Source organism: Mirounga leonina, unplaced genomic scaffold (genome assembly GCF_011800145.1).
Source record: "Mirounga leonina isolate KUSES-001 unplaced genomic scaffold, KU_Mleo_1.0 Mir_101595, whole genome shotgun sequence".
Taxonomy (NCBI): domain Eukaryota; kingdom Metazoa; phylum Chordata; class Mammalia; order Carnivora; family Phocidae; genus Mirounga; species Mirounga leonina.
Genome location: NW_023270158.1, coordinates 4,608,054 through 4,626,810, shown reverse-complemented (window position 1 = coordinate 4,626,810; position 18,757 = coordinate 4,608,054). Strand labels below are relative to the sequence as shown.

At 39.4% G+C, this 18,757-nt stretch overlaps 1 protein-coding gene across 1 annotated transcript in view; it reads right to left on the bottom strand.

The window, feature by feature from the left end:
• PPEF1 (protein phosphatase with EF-hand domain 1) overlaps positions 1-18,757 on the bottom strand; it is a 124,909-nt gene that overhangs the window by 61,472 nt on the left and 44,680 nt on the right. Inside the window, exons 8-10 of the mRNA XM_035000353.1 lie at positions 15,516-15,643; positions 14,825-14,885; positions 5,712-5,875 (exon numbers count right to left, since the gene is read on the bottom strand). Of these exons, the coding sequence (XP_034856244.1) occupies positions 5,712-5,875; positions 14,825-14,885; positions 15,516-15,643 (353 nt within the window). The remainder of the gene's footprint in view (positions 1-5,711; positions 5,876-14,824; positions 14,886-15,515; positions 15,644-18,757) is intronic.

Genomic DNA, 18,757 nt, shown 5'->3' with positions numbered 1-18,757 from the left:
GAGCCGAAGGCAGTCGCTTAACCAACTGAGCCACCCAGGCGCCCCTTAATATGATCTATTTTATGTTATGTAAATTTTATCTTAATTTTTGAAAATCAAAATATATGTAATACTTATTTTTTTTTTTTTACAAATGGGAGCACACTGTATTCTATGTTGAACCTTTCAGTCTTCCCTTAACAACATAATTTTCTCATTTTTATAAAGTCAGAATTATTGATCTTTTCTGTTATAGCTCCTTGGATTTTTGTCATATCTTTTCTCTCTTTGAACACATTAAGCACATTTATCTTAAACTCTGAGTTTGATAATGCCATTATCAAAATATTGGTCTGTTTCTGTTGTTTGTTATTTGCCTCAGTTTTCTGTCATGAATCTTGTATCCTCCTATGCCTGGCTAGTATTTGTATTAAGTTCTGGACATTGTACATAACAATTTGAAGAAATAATTTGAGGTCTATTTCCTTCCAGAGAGGATTTACTTTTTCATTTGGCAGGTGGCTAGGAACACCAGCTATCTAGGATAATCTCAATTTAATTTCAGGAATTAGATGATTCCAAGCTTTGCTTCAATCCCTACAGAGACAATCTACTTATAGTTCACTCTTACTCCTAGGGTATGCCCTTAGGGTCCCAACCTACGAATGAGGGTTTTGGGGTAATGTTAGAGAAAACAATGGAATAGGTAGCTCACAGGTCCTATCACTACACAGAAACACTGAAAACTTAAACAAAAAAAAAATGTCAAAATCAACTTTCACAGAACCCCGGAAAATAAAGTTCACAGTAACCAAGCAAAGGCTGAATCAAGAAAAAGGTAACTTAAAAATGGCTCAGTGCAAGCAGAGAGTAAAGGCTAAAATAGGTTTGTAAACAGCCTAGCTAAGCAGTGAAGAAGTTTACCAACACAGAGCCCATCTGCAAAGACTAGGCTTGTCTTTGCTTTGCTTAGCTTCTGTCTCTCTCCCACTCTCTCTCTCATTCTCTCTCTCTCTCTCTCTCTGGCTCCTGGTGTTCAAGGAAATCTCTATCAAATACTAGCTGAACACAAGCTAAAAGAACAGACTTCAGAGACCTCACACACAACTAGACCTAGCATACATCTATAGAACACTCTACCCAACATCAGGCTACACATTTTTTTTAACAAGAACACATGGAACATTTTCCAGGATAGACCAGATGTTAGGCCCCAAAACAAGCCTCAATAAATTTAAAAAATCGGAATCATGCAAAGTACCTTCTCTGATTACAAGGGAATGAAGCTTGAAATCAATAACAGAAGGAAAACTGAAAAATTCACGAGTATGTAGAAATTAAACAACATACTCAAACAATCAATAGGTCAAAGAAGAAATCACAAAGGAAATTAGAAACTACTTTGAGGTGAACAAAAATGAAAACGTTACATACCAAAATATATGGGATGCAGCAAAAGCAATGCTCAGAGAGAAATTTATAATTGCAAATGCCTACATTAAAAAGAAGAAAGATCTCAAATGAAAAGCCTAATTTGACACTAAGGAACTGGAAAAAGAACAAACTAAGCCAAAAGCTAGCAGAGGGAAAAAAAGGATTAGAGTTCAGATAAATGAAACAGACAACAAAGAAACAATAGAAAGATTCAACAAAACTCAAAGTTGGTTTTTTGAAAATATTAACAAAATTGACAAACCTTTAACTAGACTGACACAGAAAAACAAAGAGAGAAAATGCAAATAAGTATAATCAGAACTAAAAGTGGAGACATTACCACCAACATTAAAGAAATAAAAAGAATTATAAGAGAATTCTATGAATAATTATACACTAACAAATTAGATAACTTAGATGAAATGGACAAATTCCTGGAAACATATGAATTCCCAAAACCGATTCAAGAAGAAACAGAAAATCTGAACAGATCTAGGACAAGTAGAGATTGAATCAGTAATCAAAAACCTCCTAACAAGGAAAAGTCCAAGACAGGCAGCTTCATTGGTGAACTCTACTGAACATTTGAAGAATTAACACCAATCCTTCTTAAGCTCTTCCCAAAAAATTAAGAGGAGGAAACAATTCCTAACTCATTCTATGAAGGCAATATCATCCTAATACCAAAGTCAGATAAAGACACCGTAAGAACATACACATCAATATCCTGTATGAATAAAATGAAAAAAAAAAAACTTCAACAAAATACCAGCAAACAAAATCCAATAAAATTTTAAAAGAAGCATAGACCATGACCCAGTGGGATTTATTCCAGGAATACAAGGTGGTTCAACACACACACACAAAATTAATCAATGTAATATACATATTAATAAAGTGAAGGAAAAATACACAGGATCATCTTAATTGGTGCAGAAAAAGTATTTGACAACAGCTAACACCTAGACCTTGTCATCTAAATGTGTTAGCTGAATGATGAAAGGCATTTATGAAAAACCCACAACTAACATCAAACTCAGTGGTGAAAGACTGAAAGCTTTCCCACTAAGATCAAGAACAAGACAAGCATGCCTGCCCTCACAACTGCTATTCAACACCGTACTGGAAGTTCTAGCCAGAGCATTAGGCAAGAAAAAGAAATAAAAGTCATCTAAATCAAAAAAGAAAAAGTAAAACTATCTCTATTCCCAGATGACATGATCCTGTATATAGATTGTCTCAAAATACACACACACACACACACACTACTAGAGCTAATAAATGAACTTAGCAAAGCAAAGTGACAGAGTAAAAACTCAACCCACAAAAATCAAGTGTCCTTTTATACACCAACAATAAACAATCCAAAAGTGAATTAAGAAAGCAATCCTTTTTATAATAGCAATCAAGAGAATAAAATACCAAAGAATAAATTTAAGGTAGAAAAAGACTTGTGCACTGAAAATTAGAAAGCATTTCTGAAAGAAATCAAAGAAGACCAAAATAAATGGAAAGACATCATGTGTTTATGAATTGGAAGACTTGATATTGTCAAGATGGTAATACTGTCCTAAGTGATCTATAGATTCAATGCAATCCCTCCCAAAATCACAATGGGCTTTTTTTTTTAAAGAAATGGAAATGTCCAATCCTCAAATTCATTGCAAGGGAAACCAAATGCCAAAATAATATTCAAAAAGAAGAACTAAATTGAAGGATTCATACTTCCTGATTTCAAAACTTAACTACAAGGCTATAGTAATTAAGACAATGTGGTATTGGCATAAGGATAGACACACAAATGAATAGAATTGGGAGTCCAGACATAAATCAATACATCTGTGGCCTATTAGTTTTCAACAAGGATATCAAGACCATTCAATGGGGAAAGAATGAACTCTTCAACAGAAGGTGCTAGGACAACTGCATATCCATGTGCAAAAAATAAAGTTGGACCCCTACCTCATACCATATACCCCCAGAAAGTAACTGAAAATGGTTCATGGAACTAAATGTAAGAGCTAAAACTATAAAATTCTTAAAAGGAAATATAAAGGGTAAATCTTCATGACCTTGGATTTGGCAATGGATTCTTAGATATAATACAAAAGCACAAGCAACCAAAGGAAAAAAAATAGATACACTGGACTTCACCAAAATTAGAAACTTTTGTGAATCAAAGGACATTATCAAGAAAGTGAAAAGACAACTTAAAGAATGAAAAAAAAATTTTCAAATCATATATCTGAGGGGTGCCTAGGTGACTCAGTTGATTAAGCATCCAACTCTTGGTTTGGGCTCAGGTCATGATCTCAGGGTCGTGGGATCAAGCCCCACATTGGGCTCCTTGCTCAGCAGGGGGTCTGCTGGAGATTCTGTCTCTCTCTCTCTCTCCTTCTGTCCCTCCCCCCCACATGCTCTCTCTCTCTCAAATAAATAAATCTTTTTTAAAAAAATCATATATCTGGTAAGAGATTTGTATCCAGAATATATAAAGAAATCTTACAACTCAATAATATAAAGACAAATAACCTGATTTCAAAATGGGCAAAGCATCTGAATAGATATTTCTCCAAAGAAGTGTACAAATGCCTAGTAAACATGGAAAGATGTTCAACATCTTCAGTCATTAGGGAAATGCAAATCAAAACCAGTATGAGGTATCAGTTCACAGACAACTAGGATGGCTATAATGAAAACACAATTAAAAAGAATAAACAAAAGCAAAAACAAGTGTTGGCAAAAAATGTGAAGAAACTGGAACCCTCATGCATCGCTGGTGGGAAGGTAGAGTGGCGCAGCCACTGTGGAAAACAATTTAGCAGGTCCTCAAAAAGTTAAACAGTTACCATATGACCCAGCAGTTCCACTCCTAGTTATATATACTCAAGAGAAAACTGAGGACACATTCACACAAAAACCTGTAAGTGAATGTTCATAGAAGCATTGTTCATGATAGCCAAAAAGTAGAAAAAAATCCAAATGTTCATCCACTGACGAATGAATAAACAAAATGTGGTATATCCTTATAACAGAATATTAGACAGTGCAATAAAGGAGCAATGAAACATGCCATGGCATGAATGTACCCTGAAAACATTGGCTAAGTGAAAAAGCCAGACACAAGAGGCTACATATTATATAATTCCATTTGTTTGAAATGTCCAAAACACACAAATCCATAGAGACAGAAAGTAGAATAATAGTTGCCAGGGCTGAGGGAGGAGGGAATGGTAATGAGTGTGGAGTTTCTTTTTGGGGTGATGAAAATGTTTTGGAGTTAGATATTGGTGATGGTTGCACTATTTTGTGAATGCACTAAAAACCACTGAATTGTACACGTTCTTATTTATTTATTTTTTAAGATTTTATTTATTTATTTGAGAGAGAGAGGGTGAGAGAGAGCGTGAGAGGCGAGAGGGTCAGAGGGAGAAGCAGACTCCCTACTGAGCAGGGAGTCCGATGTGGGACTCGATTCCAGGACTCTGGGATCATGACCTGAGCCAAAGGCAGTCGCTTAACCGACTGAGCCACCCAGGTGCCCTATTTATTTATTTTTCACTGGAGAATTGTTGACAAACAATGTTCCATTAGTGTGAGGGGTACAACACAGTGATTCGACAACTCTATATGTTATGCTGGGCTCACCGCAAGCGTAGCTCCCATCTGTCACCATACAACACTATTACAGTACCATCGGCTATATTCCCTATGCTGCAACTTTTAACCTAATGACTTACTCATTCTAACTGGAATGCCTGGATTTCCCACTCTCTTTCACCCATTTCACCCATCCCTCCACCCTTAAATCACTCACTTGAAAATGATGAATTTTATGATATGCGAATTATATATCAGAAAAAGGAAATGCTGTATGCCTATAGATAGGAAGTTTCTGTGCATCTGAGGAGACTTCTATTTAATAGGTTAAGCAAAGCAGAGGGTAGCTCTCACTTATTATGAAGCTTTTCCCCCAAGGGAGTACATTTCCGCTATAGTATTTTCTTTTTTTTTTTTTTTTTAAGATTTTATTTATTTATTTATTAGAGAGCGAGCGAGAGAGAAACAGCATGAGAGAGGAGAGGGTCAGAGGGAGAAGCAGGCTCCCCGCTGAGCCGGGAGCCCGATGCGGGACTCGATCCCAGGACCCCGGGATCATGACCTGAGCCGAAGGCAGTCGCTTAACCAACTGAGCCACCCAGGCGCCCCCGCTATAGTATTTTCATTCATTCATTCAACAGATAGTCACTGAGCACATGCTATGTACAAGAATCATGGCAGTATCTGCTTCCACTTGCCTGTTGTTGCTTGAAGGCCTCAACAAGTAAATCAATGTCAGTAAAAGTGAGAGGAAATTGCAGCCGAGGACCATTATAGGAGTCTGGGACGTCTATGAATGAGACATACTCCTGTCTATCCTTGCAGTCCTGGAGGGTGCTACCAAAAAGTCGAGCAACTAATTCTGGAAAAGGAGAGACAGAAAGGGTGGGGGAATCAACATTCCCATACTTAAATTCAATAAATACCTTCTTGAATATCGACCCCACATGAGGCACTGTGCTACATGTTATGAATACCAAGCTATCCCACATATAATCATGAGGAAGGATCTGTTCTCAGATCATTAGGTACATTTACATGAATCACCCTCATCCCTTCCCGAGTGGACATTGTACCAAAGCAGTGAGTTCATCGGTGGGGAGGAGAAGGAGAAACACAGGGAAAACTGGGCAATCAAGGCACTTTGATGCTCTGAAACTCTACCTCTACATTTTTTGCCTACTCTTACATCTCAGATTTTTACAAATCGGGCTGAACACATAACAATGTATCGCATTTGATTCAAACATCTGTGCTATTCAGAAAATTAAACTGCAACATTCAATTTTTCCCCTGTTAAACACTTTTCACATAAAAACAGATTTTCTGACATGATTTTCTTTCTTTTTTTTTTTTTTTAAAGATTTTATTTATTTATTTGAGAGAGAGAGAATGAGAGACAGAGAGCATGAGAGGGAGGAGGGTCAGAGGGAGAAGCAGACTCCCCGCCGAGCAGGGAGCCTGATGCGGGACTTGATCCCGAGACTCCAGGATCATGACCTGAGCCGAAGGCAGTCGCTTAACCAACTGAGCCACCCAGGCGCCCTGACATGATTTTCTTTTTCTTCTTGATAACAAAGCAGATAAAGTTAGATGATGAAACACAGGCAGAAATACCCATAGGGTCTCTCTCTCAGAGAAACATTTCTGTGTAACAGATCGCCTGCACTGCCCATTTCAGTAGGTGCTGAGATCCAGGGTCCCTTTCTTGCTAGGCTGCCTATAAAATAAGTCAGCCCAAGAACAGAAATCTGGCCAATTCGGTTGTAGAAAGAGGAAAGTGGGTATGGTAGACTGATTGCAAAAGTGACCCCGATTGTCTATCCCAACATTTAGCCTGGCTCTTTTTTTTTTTTTTTTTTAAAGATTTTATTTATTTATTTGAGACAGAGAGAATGAGAGACAGAGAGCATGAGAGGGAGGAGGGTCAGAGGGAGAAGCAGACTCCCTGCCGAGCAGGGAGCCCTATGCGGGACTCCATCCAGGGACTCCAGGATCATGACCTGAGCCGAAGGCAGTCGCTTAACCAACTGAGCCACCCATAGCCTGGCTCTTTTTAATGCGATTTGCAGCTACTCTCATCAAGAGTTTATTTCCCCAGGCTTTGAATCTGGGTTGTGGGGTTCATGACCTGTGTTGGCCTAAAGAATGTGGTGGAAGTGTTACGTACCATTTCCAAGTCAAGGCCTCAGAAGGCCTTGAATGTTTCCATGCTCTCTCTTTCGAACCCAAGGTACTAGCACAAAGCGCAGGCTAACCTAATGAAAACTCCAAGACTATGGGGAACAAAACTGAGTCACCCCAGCCAAGGCCATCCCAGATCAGCCATTAGCCAGCAGACCTCCAAATACATGAGTGAACTCTCGCCAAGAGCTGAGGAAAACTGCCAAATCAAGCCTGTCAAGATCAGCAGAAGTACTCAGATAACCTGTAGACTTGTGGGCAAAAGAAATGTTTATTACATGCCACTGAGCTATTGGGGTTGTTTAATACACAGAATTATTTCATTAACAGATAACAGATACAGAGGATGGTGATGTATTCTTCAACTCATTAACAATTGCTACCAAGCCAATGGGAATCAGAAGTTTTCTGCAAGTAGTTTCTATCTTTTTGAATATTTAGAGTAGACATGTTTGGAAAGTGTGATGTTAGCAGATGTAGATAGAATGCATGTTTTTTCATGATCCAGTTATGCTGAGAGATGAGAGTTAAGAACTAAACTTGAAAAGAAAAAACTTGCTAAAATAAGTCATGATATTTGGTAATTTAAAAATGCTTTCTAAATTATTGTGTACCCACCCCAACACTTCTTTGGTGGTGGTTGATGATGTTTTATAAGAAGTTAGATGTAGGAATAATAAGGTGTGTCTTCAGTGCGGTCCAGCGCAGTGTATTTTTCTCATTTGGATTTGGTTTGAGATTTGAGAATCACTTAATTATTCCATTTTATGTTTGAAAACTAGAAATGCAGAGCAGCTTGGTAAATTTTATCTCAGATTCCATCGTGCAAGCAGTAAAGCCTCAATACTCTACTTAACTGTCTTAATGATCATACCATTCCGTTCTTAGAGATACATCTTCCTGACTCTACACACTGAAATATTGGGCTCCTCTTGGGAAAACAACAATAACAACAAAGAAAGACAAAAACAACCCCGCTGGTCTCACTATATCATCTTATAACTAACTTATTGAGTAATCCCACCTGTGTGTTTTTCTTCTTTAAAACAAACAAACAAAAAGCTTGGTCTGGCCCTTCTTTCCATTTGTTTGTTCACTTTCATTTCTTATAAGTTCTGTGATAAATATACGAAAAAGCACCATTTCCCTAAGGCATTTCTTAGTCAAAACTACTCAATATGAAATATCAGTAAACATCAAATCATAATCCTTTTGCTGACTTTTAGCCACATTTAAAAAAAAATAACATAGATTCTCTTCCTAATATGGGTAGCTAATGTGGGTCATATATGAAAACAATCAGAAGCTGTACCAATTCGAATGCAAGTAGTATGGGCTGTAACTATTATAACTAATAAGAATAATTTAATGAATGCCAACAATATGAAAAGATTTGTGCACCATGTAATTTGAATGAACCTTTACCTGTTTGATTTACAATTCTGTCAACATGAATCTAAACTAATTAAATATAATGAAATCTTGAATTATAACCAAATGATACCTTTACAAGTTGTTCTAAAGAAAATATCTCAAAACTACCCCCCACATATAATCTTTTCTTTTACCCAGTGCAAATTCAAAAACTGGACAGGGAACATGTTAAAGCCCATAATTAAAAAAAAACAACAATACACACACACACGCACTTTCTGCCCCTACTGCCCATGTGTCACTTTGAAAACAAGCTACAGATATGGCTGGGAAAAGAAAAGCACCAATTGAACTGCATTTTATAGCTATTTCATTTCTCAGTTATGAATCTGGATTAAAACTATGAGTGTCCATATAATAAACTCAAGAAATGGCAAAACTGCATTTCATAAGATTCAACACCTGTTCCTGATTATTTAAAAACTCAGAAAACTAGGAATGAAAGCCTACCTCCTTAACAGAATTCTAAAAATTTAAATCAACAAGAATGGTTTTTTCCATTAAAGCATTAACAAATCACGATGCCTAGTTTCACTGCTTACTTTTCACATTGTTCTGCTATTTCTAGCCAATGCAACAAAATACAAAGCTGAAATAAGAGCTTGGATAGAAAGAGGTAAAAATAAAGTTACTTGTGCCCAGTGTGATTAAATATCCATACTCAGGAAAATCAGTTGAGAAACTCCCAGAACTGATAGGAGAATTCCATACTGCAGAGGTTTGAACCACAGCTTTACCACTGCTGAGATGAATAACCTTGGGAGGTCACCTTGTAAGCCTCAATATTCTCATCCAACAAAAGGGGATGATAATAATACTAATCTCAGTGGTTTGTCATGACGACTAAATGAAATATTTAAAGCACTTAAAAGACATGGCACATGGCAAACATGTAATAGATACCAGAAATGATAATAATTAATAATAATAATAATAAGTTCATTCATGCTATTGTTCAATAGTAGCACAATACAAATAGATATAAGTCAAAGGCTTGTTAAATACTACCAATAATCACTGGGGACATATCATGGGGAAAATAACCTACTGGCCATAGCCACAAAAAAATATAAAATACCGGGCGCCTGGGTGGCTCAGTTGGTTAAGCGACTGCCTTCGGCTCAGGTCATGATCCTGGAGTCCCGGGATCGAGTCCCGCATCAGGCTCCCTGCTCGGCAGGGAGCCTGCTTCTCCCTCTGACCCTCCCCCCTCTTATGTGCTCTCTGTCTCTCTCATTCTCTCTGTCTCAAATAAATAAAATCTTAAAAAAATATATATATATATAAAATACCTGGGTCTGATAGGACATTTTGGCTGATCTGGGAAGCAGAAAGGATAGTCAAAACAACACTTGCACACGCTCCATCCCACTCCCCACTTCCACCAGTCTCTGTTTAAACCTATTGCTCTGTACAGCAGCTTTGGCTTTCTACCTTATGGGATGGATGCGTTGAGTCTCCCCATCAAGTCCTACAAACTGGTTTGAGCCACTAAGTAGTAGGACACGGAAATGAATGGCTTCCAGATCACCTCCTACCTATGGAACACCCAGGATGTCTCAACTAACACTGTGCCTCAGAGTTAAAACCATTAGTCTGACGATATCTGGGAATGTTAAGTGATCTTCTGGTCCCTAAATACACCCTGCTTAGCAGTCCTGGCGCTTCTGCAAAACAGGCCTAGGTGGATGTTGTGTGGAACCTTCCCACCAAAGAAGGCCATCAGAAAGCAACCCACAGTAATGTACAGCACCGTGACCCTAGTTAACACTACTCTTAGTGTATGCTTGAAAGTTACTAAGAGAGTACATTTTTAAAGGGCTCACCACACACAAAGAACTTGTAACTGTGAGGTGATGGATGTGTTAACCAACATTGTTGTGGTAATCATTTCATAATATATTCATATATGAAATCACTGTAGTATATATCTTAAACTTCTACAGTGTTATATGTCAACTATATTTCAATAAAGCTGGAAAAAATTTTTTTTAAAGATTTTATTTATTTATTTGACAGAGAGAGAGACAGCGAGAGCAGGAACACAAGCAGGGGGAGTGGGAGAGGGAGAAGCAGGCTTCCTGCCGAGCAGGGAGCCTGATGCGGGGCTCGATCCCAGGACCCTGGGATCCTGACCTGAGCCGAAGGCAGACGCTTAACGACTGAGCCAGTCAGGTGCCCCGTGGAAAAAATTTTTAAAAGAAATCAACCTACAAAAGTAATCTGCAAATTAATTTTTCCATTACACACAATAATTAAATTGGTAAGATTCTAGGACTCTATAATAGAGAGATGTACAAGAGAATAGAGGCCTAGAAATATGCCCTAATACATATTTTTTAAATGAATACATGGTGAAGGAGGCACTACAAACCATGGTGAAAAGATACGTTATGAAATAAACATTGTGGGAAAAACTGGTTAACTACTTGGACATTTTGTTTTTAGCTGTGCTCTTTGTTTTCAACCACAAGGCATCAAGATTTCCTTTTTTTTTTTTTGGTTTAATATAAAAAATCTCAAATTTATGAAGTGTTAAAAATTTTAAAAGTCAAACCATAAAAAAAATCTAGAAATCCAGGCATAGCGATCCACATTTTAAATATTTCAAGGCCTTCTAAGTTTAAAAGCAGGGATTCACAAAGAAAAAGATATTTAGACTTGAAAGATATTTTAAATAATTAATGGGTAAAAACTTTCTATACCTGATGGAAAATATCAACCTAGATATCACAGAAGCTCAAGCAAACCCCACACAGGATAAAATATAAATGAAGCATCATCAAGGCTCATTATAGTTAAAGCCCTATTTTCCAATGTTACTTAGGTTAGTTTGTTTCTTCCCCAACTCCAAGAGGTGATTCTGTTATTTGTAATACAGCTAAATTCATTTGTCATGTGTGTATTCTATTTTGGAAATACACATACATACATTCTTTTCTTGTTTGTAAAAATTTTTTTAATGAGGGCGCCTGGGTGGCTCAGTCGTTAAGCGTCTGCCTTCAGCTCAGGTCATGATCCCAGGGTCCTGGGATCGAGCCCCGCATTGGGCTCCCTGCTCCGCAGGAAGCCTGCTTCTCCCTCTCCCACTGCCCCTGCTTGTGTTCCCTCTCTCGCTGTCTCTCTCTGTCAAAAAATAAATAAAATCTTAAAAAAAAAAAAATTTTTTTTTAATGGATGTGAAACATTATCATGGTTCTAAGAGTCAAAACTACAAAAAGGTACATTCAGAGGAGTGTTACTCCTCCCACAGCCCTCTACCCAACTCCATTCTCCCATTCTTTCTTTCTCCCCTGTTCCCACACATCCACTCATCCCCTGTAGGTAAACAAGGCCATTAGTTTCTGGTTTATCCTATAGGTTTCTCCTGTATTTATTTTTGTGTGCGCGCACACACACACACACATTCATATCAGACAAAGATTTCTCAAACAAGATGCAGAAAGTATTAACCATAAAAGGAAAAAAATTGTACTACATTAAAATCAAGAATGTCTGTTATCATCAAAAGGCAGCATTTAAAGATTAGGGAGATAAAAGCCAAAGACTAGGAGAAGATATATGCAATATGTTTATCTAACAAAGATTCATATTATCATATGTAGAATACTTTGAGCACTCTTAAAAATTGGTAAGAAGAAAACAGCTAACCCAATAAAAGGATGGCAAGAGACCTGAATAGGCACTTCACCAAACAGGATGTTCACATGGCCACTACATAGACAAAAAGGTGACCAACTTCACTGCTCACCAGGGAAATACAAATTAAAGCAGAAATGGGATACTACTACATATCAGGCAGAATGGCTAAAATGAAAAGGAATGACAACTCCAAGTGTTGAAGAGGATAGAGAACACTGGAACTCTCATCCACTGGTGGCAGTATAAGTTGGTACAGCAATTTTATAAGAAGGTTTGTCAGTATCTAATAAAGCTGAACACACGCATGCCCTGTAACCCAAAACTTCCACTCCGGGGTCATGGTACAACTTTATAATAATGGCCCCCAGTGAATCAAGCCCCTCTGTATCCTCATCCCTTTCCAATATAACGCTGCTGCTCCCCCCTGCAAGAGATGGAGCTTTCCTAACCCCTGTGAATCTGTGGCTGCCCTTGTGACTTGCTTTGACCAATAGAATATGGCAGAACCGATTTTATGTGAGTTCCAGAGAATAGACCTTAAGAGGCCTTGTAGCTTCTGCCTTTGTCCTCTTGGGATCCAGCTACCATGAAAAGAAGTCTGGGATATCCTGCTAGACAGAGAGGCTGCATGAGGAGAATTGAGGTATCTAAGTTCATAGCCAACACCAAAGTCCCAGACAGGTGAGTAAAACCATCTAGACCTCCCTACCCAGCCCAGCGAGGTTGAGTGAGCCCAACTGACACCGCATGGAACGAAGACAAGCCATCCCCACTGAGCCCAGTTCAAATGCCCGATCCACAGAATCACGAGCAATAAAATAGCTGTTGTTTTTAAGCCTCTAAATTTGGGGGTGATTTGTTATGCAGCAATAGATAACTGGAAATGAGAATATAGCAAAAGAAAATGATATATATGTTCACCAAAAAGGACATGTACAAGAATGTGCATAGCAGTACCATTCAAATTACCCAAACTGAAAACAACCCAAATGTCCATAAACAATAGAATGGATACGTTTTGGTAAATTCGTAAAACGGAACATCATTCGGCAATAAGAATGACTGAATTGCAAAAACATGGATGACTCTCACAAATACGCCATTGAGTAAAAGACAGACTCAACACCGTGCTTTCATTTATCTAGTGAAGTTCAAAAACAAGCAAAACCAATCTAGGACGTAGAAGTCAGGAAAGCCATCATGGGGGAGTTGGGAAGTGACTGGAGGGGGACAGGAGAGAGGCTTCCGTGGCTCTGATAATGTTTTCTTTCTTGTTCTGGGTGCGGGTTACAAGGGCATGCTTACTTCAAGAAAATTTATTGATTCTTGTACTTAAGATTTGTGTATTTTAATGTATGTTACACTTCAAGAAAAGTTTACCTAAGAAGATTAAACCACTGTCCCCTTCTTTGATAAAATCTTTTAATATTTTTAAATCACCTACAGAATTTTTTGACATGCAGATTTTTTTAAATACAGAGCCTGAGTCAATATCTCTGGGCTGGAACCCAGCCATCTGTAGCTACGAATCTCCAGAAGTGATTCTGATGCACAGCCCAGATCGAAATATTAGGTCATTAGCAAAAACAGTGCTGCTTCATTTCATCATCATTATATTTCCTCTCAGAAATATTTTGCCAAAGAACATGAAGCACAAACAACTATCTTCAAATTGCAATTATCTAAAAGAAAGAAAATGGCAAAATACCCACTTCCTCCCACTCCCCACTCCTCAGGTTTGGCTATTCTACCATTTAGAAAGCTTCTACAGATCATTAAATGCTTTAATTAGTTTCATACATATGTGCTCAGCTCAAAGCATGCCATTAAAATACCATTCTTTTGCCACAGTGAAGGATGCTCGCTGGATGATTTAAAAGGAGCTCTTGGATGCCATACACTTTTAATTAGAACAAAAAATGGTTGGCCCAAATTAAAGAAAAATAAGTTTTTAAGTCTAGCATCTACCTTGAAGTTAACAACAGTCATCTTGATTTTGCAGGAGAAATGCATGCATGCCTTGGGAATAACTATAATTTTAAAATCATTTTGAACCATCCTGACATTGCCCGTCCCTGAGATGATTTACTTAGTCATTTCAGAACGACTACATAAATGATAAAGAGACAGAGAGATGGACAGCTAGCTCTGCAGAAAACAGAAAACCGTGTTCAATCCACCATGTCCCCCCAGATTTATTTATTTTGATCTCTCGGCATGAAAGTTTTGTGGATAAAAAAATAAGATCCTCTTTATTAAAGCTACCATTGTACATCAACAGATTGTGGTTCAGAGAAGGTGTTCAACAAATTAACATTGAATGAAATCTAATTCAGCTTCGTGAAAGTGACAAAATTAAACAAATTTAGTAAACAACAATCAGAGAAAAAAGCCACTTGAACTGATTTCACCAGTTTGGTGTCACAAAGACAAGACAGGTGGGCATCTTTTTAATTTCTTAGTGTCCTGCCATCTTCAGAGTTTACATCCCTGGATGAGGACAATTCAATATTTAATGACTGCTTTTCAAAAGACTAAACAATTTACTTACCTGGGTCTTTCTCGTGTATATGTGTATAGTTTTCCAACATGAAGGAAAAGAAATTGGATAGCTGGACAAAATAGAAATACATTAGTCAGTGAATGATCCCCAAACAGCCACCATGGCAAATACTGTTGGGGCGCTCTCCCAGCCTCTACCTGCCTCCCTCCTCCCTCAGCTGGTGGGCAGCACCTCCTGCAGAAGCAGAGGATATCATATATCCTCCTTCCCCTTAATGGCCAAAAAGGACTTTTTTTCTACTAAGAAGCATTAAAGCTGGATTTATACAGCATTTTTGCAAGCTTGAAAAAGGCCTTCCTCGCCCATCTATATTTTCTTCTAGAACTCTCTCAGGTTTGTTCTCAGGAAATTCTTTCATTTTTTTAACTCCTTAAAATACTTTTTCCTTCGTAAAGTAACAACTTTACTTCCTCCTGGGACACGTGCCCAAGAACAGAGTAAGATCATTTTTTATTAGTTAACTAGACATCTGGCAGCCCTGTTCACAATATAAACTTCAGAAATGAAAAACACCGTCCTCTTCCCAAATCCTATTCTCTCTCCACAGCTACTTCCAAGACAGTGTCACCCTCTATTCAAGCTTTCACCAAGGTAAATGGACCCAAACTTTCCTTTTCTCAATTATGAGGGGTAAAGAGAAGCATTTTACCAAAAGAAGAGACAAGCCTGCAACACAGACCTGCAGTTGGCCTTGTTCGTCAGCATATTCGATAGACTGGAAGATGGTGAGGGCATAGCGCTGTCTGGCCTTCCACCGAGCACAGTAGCTTCGGTACCAGTTCTGGATGACCAACGCGGCTTTTAGCACTGCAGACCCATAGCATATGAAAACCAGAGGAAACCAGTTACTATGCAGCTATGGGACAGGGAAGTAGGTGCTTTAGAAAAAATTCAGTCCACCTGGATTCCTAGGTTCTAAGAATATACACACTACAATGGGATTTACCTTTATGTTTCTGTAGAACGTCCTCAAGTCTCCAATACTCAGAGAATAATGATGGCATAGCCATTAAGAGTAGAATTTCTGGGGGGCGCCTGGGGGGCTCAGTCGGTTGAGTGTCCAACTCTTGATTTTGGCTCAGGTCATGATCTCAGGGTCGTGGGTTGGAGCCCCGAGTCAGGCTCTGCTTGGGATTCTCTCTCCCTCTGCCCCTTCCCCTGCCCTCCTGCTTACGTGCACTCTCTCTTGGGGGGGGGGTAGAATTTTGGGGGGCAAGAAGGTCTGAATTTGAAACCCAGCTATGCTAATCACTGTCTGTGTGACTCTGGTAAGTTATTAAAACTCTCAAAGCCTCAGTTTCCTCACCTGTAAAATGGGGGAAATAACAGCACCTACCTCTGGCACTACTCAGGTATATTCACATTCTATGTATCCCTATGAAGTAGCAATTCCATTCTTCACTATATACCCCCAAGCAATCCTCACACAGCCCGTAAGGGAGACGTATGGGGATACAGTGTTTCTTTGCTTGTAGCAGTAGGGAGTTTGACCCCAACACAGCCTGAATGGCCATTGCTGGGTAGGAGAATGTGTAACCGTGGTGGGCGCACACCATGTCCTATTATGTCACAACTGGAAGCAACAGATTAAATAAACCCATACCAACATGGATGCGGCTTAAAAATATAGTGCTTTAGTGAGAACAGTTTTAGTTAGAGACAATGAAATATAACATGATGTCATTTTATATAAATTTAAAACACACATACACAAAACCAAAATATATACTTCATAAGAATATACAAAGGCAAAGACACTAAAAAAATAGATTGGTTATTTATGGGGGGGGGTGAATGAATATAGTGTACGTGGGTAAAAAGGAACAAGCAAATTAATTAGCTAACATAAGAAAGGGTCTCGCACAGACCAGTGATGACAATGTACGATGAATTGAAAAGTATGATTCACTCCAGCTTCTGTACCTGAGATTCAACTGATACAAGACAGATGGATAAATGAACACACCTCCCTCCTTCATAGCGTTACAATAAGGATGAAATGAGCTACTACGGATGAAGAGTTTATCCCCATGCCTGGTTAATAAATGGCTAAACAAACGGCTACTACAGTGATAAGCATCGTCTTGTTTGTGGATTATTCAGTACACTGACTCTCTTCTGGGGCTCTGAGCCTTTGAATCATCCTGTAGCTTCATGGCTTTGAAGAAAGCGATCAGGTGAGAGATAACGAGATTTAAAATATAGTCTCTTATGCCTTCCTCAAGTTTTCGAGCGAAGAGCAATCAACACCAGCTGGCTTCTTTTATTCATGCTATAATTTTTCCCAGTTAGCACATAAAAATTAAGAGTTGACTATAACAAGAACAATTTGAATTCTAAAAGCAGGATTCTAGCCTCCAGTCCCAGTATCCTTGGCTTAATACTGCTGTGGTACATTAGATATGCTAGTCATCTGAGGGTATTTATTTATGAGTTTCTCCAAGACTCTCTGGTTCCAGAGACACTCATTTCATTATTCAGCTTCCAGAAGACCCCAGGCAATAGACATAAGGTCAAATATCACGATCTTTATAGGGGAACACCACAGGGAGAAGAAGTAAGAGTGACTTGTTCAATATCGCAAAGCAAATGACTGGGAGGCTCAAAATCTCAAGTGTTCTCACTGTATCATTACAGAGAGCCCAGGCTCACCTGCAAGGTCTGTTCTATGGGACAGTCCCTGTCATGACCAGCCAACCCTCACCTCAGGGGCTCTCTCTGTTCGTCAAGCGCAAAGGAACTGTCCCAGGGCTATTTACCGAGCACTTACTGAGGGCCAGGCCATGGATTCATTTCCACAGTCCTCGCCACACCGAGAAGCTGAGACAGACTACTTAAGGTCACTTAGCCACTAAGTGGAAATGCACAGTGCAGAACGGAAGCCAGGTCTCACTTAACCTCCGTAGACCTACTGACCTTTTGCTGCGTCTCAGTTTCTTCATCTGCACAATGATGCAGTGGAATAAATGATCACTACAGTTTCTTCTACTTAGGGCTAGCACCACCGATAAGAAATAATCACGCTTACTATTTCTATAATTAATAATGGGACAAAATAGCTACCATACGCGAAGGGGCTGCTAGAAGAGATTTAGCCCCCACAAGTATCATCTCTATGTTACACATAAGGAAACTTCAGGTTCAGAGAGGCAAGTATCTTGCTCCAAGTCACTTACCTCGTATGGACTCAGGTCTTCTGAGTCCAAACTCTGGGCTCTCTCCACTATAGCCAGCTACTTCTTTCCCTAACCTATGTGCACCTTTCCTTCCTTTGAATAAGAGCCACCGTTTATGGAATGCCTACTATGTGCCCAGCACCAAGCTACACACGATACCCATACTACCGCTTCTACTCCTCCCCCGTGAGGGGAAATAGGTGATGGAAGCCCCCTGTCCTATCTCTGCCTTCTTCAGTCCAGTCCCTTGCCGGGATCCCGCCCCACTCCCCAGGGGAGGAGTTGCTATTTTATCTGATAAGCACACAGTACTTTGGGGGGCTGTATTTCACTAGTAGGTGTGGAAGGCAGACGGCCATGCTCAGTTCCCTGGCTCTTGCATTTCCTTTTCTGCTCCAAAGGCAGTAAGCTGAGCCATCCCCTACTCCCTTCCGGGCTCAGAAAGCCACCATGCCTGTTGATGCTTGCATTCCTCACCAGAGCTTACCGTGGCATGAATGCCACTTACTAAGCTATCATGTGTCAGCTGTCACCCCACACTTCTCTAATCTACTCATCTGATGCTGAAACTGGGGCTCTGCAGGCCACATTTTTGATCAGCCCCCCGGGGGGGTGTGGGGGGACTACCTGCTTGGCTCTGCCAAAGGGGGAGGTAGAGGGAGATGGTGAGGCTGGAGGAGGGATGAGAGACACACTCCTTCCTGTCTGCTTCCTGTTCCTCTTAGTGTCGCCTAGCAATGCCCCC